This window comes from Myiozetetes cayanensis, unplaced genomic scaffold, assembly GCF_022539395.1.
Source record: "Myiozetetes cayanensis isolate MyiCay16 unplaced genomic scaffold, myiCay2020 scf4, whole genome shotgun sequence".
Lineage (NCBI taxonomy): Eukaryota > Metazoa > Chordata > Aves > Passeriformes > Tyrannidae > Myiozetetes > Myiozetetes cayanensis.
Genome location: NW_026087631.1, coordinates 2,591,816 through 2,600,331, shown reverse-complemented (window position 1 = coordinate 2,600,331; position 8,516 = coordinate 2,591,816). Strand labels below are relative to the sequence as shown.

General features: G+C 40.3%; 1 protein-coding gene across 7 annotated transcripts in view; it reads left to right on the top strand.

Annotated features, from left to right (window-relative positions):
* Nucleotides 1-4,233: 4,233 nt before the first annotated feature.
* Nucleotides 4,234-8,516, top strand: part of SHC3 (SHC adaptor protein 3) — a 59,071-nt gene continuing 54,788 nt past the window's right edge. The window contains exons 1-4 of one of the 7 annotated variants that reach the window (XM_050329663.1): nt 4,234-4,412; nt 5,056-5,248; nt 5,537-5,619; nt 6,544-6,708. In XM_050329663.1, coding sequence (XP_050185620.1) covers nt 6,559-6,708 — 150 coding nt within the window. In that variant the 5' untranslated portion in view covers nt 4,234-4,412; nt 5,056-5,248; nt 5,537-5,619; nt 6,544-6,558. Of the gene's footprint in view, nt 4,584-5,055; nt 5,249-5,536; nt 5,620-5,838; nt 6,709-8,516 lie in introns of those variants that run through there. The other 6 variants (XM_050329664.1, XM_050329660.1, XM_050329662.1 and 3 more) reach the window with 6 other exon arrangements.

Here is an 8,516-nt window from a genome sequence, read left to right as displayed (position 1 = left end):
CAAAACATGACTGGGATGTATTTCTTTGGGAAGCAGAGTCCCTCTCTAGGGCGATGCTCCGGCTGGGCTGTGGCACCTGGTGCAGAGGGTGCCAGCTTGGGACAGAGAGAAAGAGGAAAAATCATGGAAACACAGAATTGTTTAGGTTGGAAAAGGCTTTTTGATTACAAAGGATGTCTGTAGCAGGTGTAGGCAGCCAAACAGACACGGCTGAGCTTTTGCTTGTGAATTTGGATTGTGTATTCTTTAGAAAATGCAGCCCTTTTACGCTGCTGCTACTTCTTTTTCTCACTTCAGGGACTGGCTTAGAGAAACAAATGATTTACTGTAAAATTTTGGGAGTTTGCAAGAGCTGATTTAGTGTTGGTTTGCAGACTTTAACGCACTTCTGTGCATGATCCTGCCTTGCAGAAGCTTAGTGTCATGTTCAGATTTGAGTATTATCTCAGATCCATCTTTTCTCTGAACTTTTATAGTGTGTTGACTTTTAACAGTAAGCCCCCAGGAACCACTAATGGAGCAGAAGGAGTTACAAGTTTCATTTTCTTCCAAATATTTCATGTCATATTTCACTGGGTGGATGTGTCTTCTGACAAAATTGTTTCAGTGTTCTCAGCTGGCAGAAAAAACATCCTCCCTGTTTAGGGTCAGCTTCTGGCTCGACACACAAGCATCTGCAAAGAGATATATTGGTCTGTTTCAGACCTTAAGTTTTACATTCTACTGATGTTATTTAAGTTTGAAGGTGCTCATTAATGACTAACGATCGCTGATTTTGAACAGTAGTGCTTCCAGGAGTGTGGTTTCCCAGAGAAATAACTTGCAAAGCCGCAGATAACGCTCCCGTTTCCTGGCGCAGCCCACTCTTAGCAGTAATGTTGCCACGGAAACAGCAAAACTCTGAGCCCGTGAAAGAGAATGGAGATGGGGGCAATTTACAGCACATTTTTTTAATCGAAATAAATCAACTGGAATATATTAAAATAGGGGTTTTTTTTTTCCCCCAGCTTGTTTGATTTTTCCCCCTTTGTGTTTTTTTGTTTGTTTTCTGCTAGCCTTTGCTTACAGACCTTTGAGGCTTTTTGTTGGTGGTTGTTTGGTTTTCTTGCCTGGGACAGTAAGCTGAGGTCTGACTCAAACACCCAGTATGGAAAAAAAAATGATGTGAGCCCACTCTGTGCTTTTGTTCCTGCAAAATATTTTGAGGTAACAGTAGATAGTCATGGCGCTGGTGGGAAGTTCAGTGCCTTTCATTATTTCTGTCAGCTCCAAGATAAGCCTCCCTTAAAATCACAGTAGGATCTCACTGAGCTCTGTGTGCAGGTAAATCAGGGAAACAGAGGAATACAGAATATGATATATTAAGTATGTACAAACAGAACAGATCAAATTGTTTAGCAATACTTTTTCTTTAGAAGGTTGTATCATATTTCTTTCCAGCTTGTGTTGATGTCATCTTGCTCCACTGTTACTTACATCATCAAAGGTTGTCTCATATAAAGAAAGCTGGGTTAGACTGATTGATAAATACATGGGTAAGAGATTTCTGGTATATGTCTGGCTCACATCGTGTAAAGAAAGATGGTATTTTTCCATCTCAATAAACCAATCAAGAGAAGAATGTCCCCACAGGACATTAGAAATCTTTATCCTATTGAAACACTGTCTTTTTTTTTAAATTTTTTTTTTGTAGGAATTGACCTTTGTTAGTATTAAAGATTCTGCAAGAACATTTACTAAAGCCCAAGCACAAACACTCGTGTCCATCGTGCTACGATGTGAGGAATAGCATCCTGTTTGCTGATGGCTTAATGTTACATCATAGTAACAGTAATTGTTTAGGGCTTGCTGCAAAGAGGGATGTCAACTATGATGGTATTATGGCTACTTTTTGTGTAGTATTAAAACTCTTAGCAACACCTGTATTTATGTTTCTGGACAGATTCATTGTTTCTTTAAACTTAGCTAACCCAAATTCACTTTGGATTGGTTTGTTTTTCTCCCCACAGACACTGTCTTTCTCATTTTTCTTAAATCCAGTTTAGTCCTCCACAAGCAATTTTTTCTGCCACCGGGCAGAAACCCTGGAAATGCAAATAGTTTTTCAGCAGAACTTCAACAGTTTCCAGCACTTATTCAAAGAGAGTACAGGTTTGACCACCGTGTGTTCGTGGAACTAGGTATTTTTGCCAAATCTGAGTATGTGATTAATATTTCTCTAAATACAGGTCACTGAAAGTCACCTTTTTTGCATTCAGGAGAGTTTCTTACTGGAGTTAGGGGAACACAGTGGTTGCACTCCCTGTGTTTCCTCTTTATGGTGATCACATCATCTTACCTGGTTTAGCTTGTGGATCGACAATGTCTCCTATGTTTGCAACTGCAGCAATTTAAAGCCTTTTAATTCTCAACGAAATGTAGCTTCTCCCTCTAAATTTGTCCCCAGCATCTGTTTTTTCCCTGCCCTTTGCTGTTAATACAAATTACTTGCTTCTGAAATACAGGCTGCAGTGAAGATACAGAAGGAAAAAAGGTGTTAGCTGTGGATATGGCTGTGAGAGCTGCCTGGGGGAAAAGAAGGAACAAGGAACAGTGACATGAAACAAGGACTGCACCAGGATGAGAGGAGTGTCCCTGAGAAAACAGAAATGAGAAAGAAAACCAACAGGAGTTGATTAAGAAGTCCAAGATGCCGGAATTACCACTAGTTCACAGGAAATACTGTACTTTGTCAGAGGCAGTGTACACCACCTCACTGTGTATGTATTTCTAGGATTATATATTACGTTGCATCTATTAACATAAAATTTCCACCTGCCATTTTATCACTGGGTCAACAATGAAGTCATTGTTCCACGGCCATTCATTAATAGTGGTGTTTCATAGCCCTGCAAAAAAGGAAAGAAAAAGGCTCATTTTCAACTGGATCCACTTTACGAGCTGATTTAACATGGGTTGCAAATAGAGATAAGGAAGAAATGGTGCTTTGAATGTCTTGCTGTCTATGATATTAGCAGAAACAAGCTTGTTTAAGGCAGGCATGGTACAGTCAGTGTGCAAGCTACAGGCATAGCGTTGGAAATGCCAAAGACATTATAAATTCTTTGGCAATAGCTAGAGTGAGCTAGATCCTAATTTTAATTGGAGTTCATGCCTATTACACGGTCTCCTTATTTCATTCATTATTTCCCGGAATTGGATTTGAACCTGCTGCCTGTAGGGCAAAATTATGCACTGTTTCTAAGCCCAGGAACTATAAAAGGCAGGGTTTTAAAATGTTCAGTTCTGCCAGTTTAGGGCTGGATTTGTAAAGGACACAGTTTCCCCATCAGAGACTGAAATAAGCACTGGATTTCAAGCACTGGGTGATGCAGTGGATTCTAGTCCTCTGCAGTGTTTAATATCAGTTTTCCAGGAGAGCTCTACATGCAGCAGATGTCTTGGTAGCATTTCTGTGTCCGGTGAAACAGTGTCAGAAAAGAGACCTCTTGCTGGTGCTCTGGGAAGCTTTTGTCTTCTAGCTTTCCCTCTGCCCTCCCCCCGTCCCCCCGCCTTCGGTGGACTGACGATCATACCATCTTCAAATATCTACTGTGCTCACAGGGTAAAAAAAAAAGGGGTAAAAAAGTACATGCGATTTCTTCTCAAGCAAGCTTTTGGCTTTGTTTTGTGGCTAGGTTTTTTATGGTGGTTGTTTTGTTTGTTTGTTTGTTTGTTTGTTTGCTCGGTGTGAGGTTTTGTTTTGGTTTTTTTTTTTGTTGCTGTTTTCGTTTGTTTGTTTGTGGCCATTTCGCCTCAGAGGTCTCTGAAGGCAAACCTGTAAAATCAGTGAATCTGCGGGCGCACGGAGAGAGAGAGCAATCAAACATCAAACGAAATGTGCACATTCATGTTCCTGTCCTGGATGTAAATGAATTGGCTGAATGAACACAGTCGGGGAGAAACACGGACCTGGCTCCGCGGTTTTTCCTCACCTGCCACCCCTGCGGACACCCCGGGCATCTCTCTGGCGAACACCCCTTCTTCCACGGGGGGCTTGGCGACCCACTCCCTCCTGCTCAGACGCCGGCTTCATTTTCTGGCGTTGCTGCAAAACAGGGTGCCGCCTGCGCTCGAAATGGGATCTTCCACTATTTAGCAAGGCTTTGCTGAATGAGTCATCAGCGCCGGCTGGTATTGGCTGGGCTGGTTGAGCACCCAAGGGATTGCCTGGCAGAGGCTGCGAGGCCTCGCTTCATTCACAGAAATGTGGGGATGCTAGCCAGCCCTTTCATTCACACGCACAGAATCTCATTCACATTTTTTTTTTTTTTTTTTTTTTTTTGCAGTCTCGCTAGCCGCTTCTAATGAAGACAGTCGTTCGGGAGCAGTAGGGTTTTCTGGGCAGTAGAGACACGTAAAAATAGGCTGTGGTGTGTATACTTGCTGTTGCTGTGCTAGGAGGATGAAGAGAGGAATGCATGCTGTGAGGATGCTGTAGCAGGTTTGCAGTGTGGTGATGAAAGGCTGTTCTGCAGATCAGTAGAAAAATGCTTTTACATTGACTAAGACATTGACATTATTCATCACTGCTGGGATAAGAGGTGCTGATTTAATTCAATATGTCATGAATATACTAATTAAATACCTGTATTTGGGCTGGCTGTTTCACTGTATTTACACTTTGTGTACTGCAGCCTTTAGTAATGGGAGAAGGAAGGAATTCCATAGGATTTTTTCCTTTAAGTTGTGCTGCAGTTAGTCATGTATTTAAGAAATAGCTTTGCACTATGCAACTTTTCTGGTCTGAATTTGTTTATAATGCAGTGTATTGTCCTACATCCAAAAGATGTTTTGCAAAGCAGATTGATTTATAAGAAAAAGCCATATGGCTTGTGATGGGCATTGTGTGTCACAATGCTGTACATATTTTGTCTTTTTTTTTTTTAAAAAAAAAAAAGAGTAGGAGACATTAAATACCTGTTTTCTGCATGTTTTGCTGCTTCTCAGATCAAGTGTTTGTGACTAACGTGCTAAATAAAGCCCATTTTTTTTTTGTTTTGTTTTTCACTGCAGGATGTCAGTTTGCTGCTACCGGGACTTTTTAATATTATTTCAGGTTTTTAAGTTTTTCAGAATTAAACTAAACATTCCAGTGAATTGAAGATCTTCTTCATGTCTTTCTTGGGAGTGAATATCAGTGGTGAATGAAAAAACATCTGTTAAGCCTGTTGTCAGACATCAGAAAAATACTTTTCTTCACACATAGGTACTTATGTAATTCCTGAATTAAAATAGAATGTTCTTGTGGAGTAACAGGGAGAAGGATTTCTTTCTCTGTCAAAATTTGGATATAACAGTTTCTGTGAGGGGCAGCATTGACAAAAAGGCACTGTTAGACAGCTTTTGTGGAAGAAAATGTCTATATTCCTTAGTTCTGTCATCTATTCTGAAAACCTTTAAGGTACCTGTGTTTTGCTGCAGGGACAGGAGAAAGGGGATATATGTGTGTAAATATTATCCAAGTATTTGCTATCTAATTGTGATTTCTTTATAGATTCACAAATATGTGAGGTGGAAGAATTTTAACAGAAGAATAAAGTGTGATGTTTCATAAAGGCTATTAATTCAGTTTTGAAGGTAATTGCCTTTGGTACTAAAAGGGTGGTGGGAGGGGATAGGAATTAAAGGTTGAAAGGAAATATCTGTTTGAGAAGATAGGAAAAGGAAATTTGAGAATTGATTGGTGCTAGTGTGCTGTAAGTGGGTGGATGTGGTTTTTTTTTTTTCCTTCTCTCTCTCTTTTTTTTTTTTTTTTTTTTTTGGCTACAGGAAGTGATTTGCAGTGTTCACAGCCTTTTGTTGAAAAGGGTCCTTCTCATTTGTGTGAGTCATGCTTTTGCTGTGAGCGAGTTGGCAGCTCTAAGCAGGACTGGGATCTCAGTCACAGAAAACTGTTACTTCTCCCAGCCTTAACAGGGAACCAAAAGAAATCGCTTTAAAATATACATCTTTTTTTTGTTTGTTTGTTTGTTTGCTTTTCCTTATACTCTCTGATTTTTTTTTTTTCCCCCCCAAAATCTTGTCGTCCGTCCGTGTCGTTATGAATCGCCTGCTATGTTAGTGCAGGCATCTCCTGCGTTGGCACCAGATTTGCCAGAACATATGCAGGAGAGCAGATAGAAGGGCATGCTTCAACGTACCAAGTATAACCGCTTCAGGAATGATTCCGTGACATCAGTTGATGATCTTATTCACAATTTGTCCATGAACAGCAAGGTCTCAGCAGTTGCTACGACTTCGGCTTCACCTTCGTACCTGGTCCCGCCAGAGGTTCTCCGCAAGGACCAAGAAGATGGACCCACCACCCTGTGTACCCTCATCCATAAAGTGTCCCACTTGAAACTCTCTAACACAGGCAGCCTTTTGGGTATCAAAAACCTCTCCTCTGCAGTAAAGGAGCTTGCTGTCTCCAAGTTGCAGGGAAGCTCGAGTGCTTCTAGTTCAGCAGCAGGGGCTTCAGGCAACACATGTAACCTTGTCTCTGCCACTTCGTGTTCTCAGCAGGACGTGAGCAAGATGAGCATGGGGAAAAAAGCACGGTCAGAGGAAACGCACCTGGGAGGTGAAGATTGGAATCAAAGTAGCAGCTTTGTCAATAAACCCTCTCGAGGATGGCTGCACTCGAGTGAGAAGATCCTGGGACCTGGTGTGACGTACATTGTGAAGGTTGGTCTGTTTTCTTCCATTCTCTGTTTTAATCAATGAAAAATTCTCTGCTGGTTTTGCTGTCAGGCTAGTCAGGCTGAAAGGATCTCTATCTGTATATTGCTTTTTTGGTGCATAATACGTGGAATGTAAATGCAGGAAGGCAGGGTTGGGAAGCTGTGTTAATATGGTTCATTAGAGCAAACCTGCAAATAACGTTCTACAGCTGTGTGAAAATACTGTTCCTAAGCTAAAAGCTGATTTTCTTACTTTTTGGTTTGGGGTTTTTTTTTTCCTTCTTCTGAATTCAGGTTTTTCAGTGTTATCTAGCATACTGTATATATCTTGGATACGTAGGCTTTCAATATGTCTGGTGCAACATACAGGAGGAAAGAAGGAGCCCTTGATGTGAGAAAAACTGTTAATCATGCATGATTTTTCAGTTTGAAAATACCTCTCAGGGCAGGTGTGTTTCTAAGCTGCAGTGATATTTGAAATCTTAGAGCAGTAAGTCAGAGAGCACAATTCTTATTGTGTTCCACAAATAGAAATACTGTAGGGGGTAGAGCAGGAAAATGCAGCTTGTTTTACATAATGAGGATTCAGCCACCTTAAATGTTATTGCTCTTTTCAGTTCATTGATACAGCATGTCAAGAGCAGAGGTTCTTAGGTTTACAGGGTAATACTTCCATATGCTTTGAAAGTATTTTGAAACCACCTGTTAAATTAGAGCCTTCAAAAGAAGGGTGTGTGCAACGTTTTTGTAGTTAGGTGAGATTGTGGCTACACCTCTCAGCATAAAGTTTCAGTGCAGAAAGTATAAAAATAACTTTGTTTTCCTGGATTTGTTCTTCAGTTGCCATGTTTTATTTGCCAAGAGGCTTTTGTATTAAGTGTTAAAAACTGTTTTGTAACAGACTATCAGTATTACAGGTCTATTTTTAATCTCATCCTATTTTTGGTGTAAGAGTCACAGTGTGACTTTATTTCAGGATGCTCTAAAAATGAGTGACACCCTTGTTACTTAACTCTCACTGCTTCTCCTCCAGTCTCGTTATCAGAAGCAGAGTGCATATTTAACTGTTGCAGGACTAGGAAGCAGTTTTCATTTCTTTCTGCTAGTGGTGATGGAAGATTTTGCAAGTGGTGCTAGGTTGAGGAAGTTGACCCATTCGGAGCACTACTGAAATTGTGCTGTCTTTTATACTGCTCTGAAATTTACTGGAACTACAAAGGAGTCAGTGCTACCTTTCAAACCACAAACTGCTGCTCTGTTACTCTTCAAGTGCCTCTATAAAAATAACCCACTGGTGCTGGGTATAGTGGTGTTGAGACTCTGATGTTCTTTCGCACAGAAATACTTTGGTTAGCAGAAGGTCCTTTGGCATTTTCACCTTATCTCGGGGGCCTCAACTGTTTGACTTTAAATTTTGCTTAGGATAAGTGAGAATTCACTGCTGCTGTTTGTTTTACCTGAAGTGATCATTATGAATGAGAACAAACACAGTATTCAATTTCTTAATTTTTCCAGTGGTTGACCTATCATATGTTAGAGGAAGCTGATATCCTTGAATTAAAAAGAGAATTAAAGCTATATAGAAATGGACTAACACTTAACCCATATCTAACACAGACAGCATAACAGATATTTTAATCAGTTCAGTTGGTGTCAAATACCTGAAGGTGTATTTAGTGCGTGTCAGAATTTTCAAAATAAATCATTTATGCCAAACAACTTTCTTTTAGGTGTTTGCTAATGTCATTAAAATGTATGGAACCTAGATTATTGCTCCTATTTAAAAAAATGGGTGATAACTTTGGCTTCATG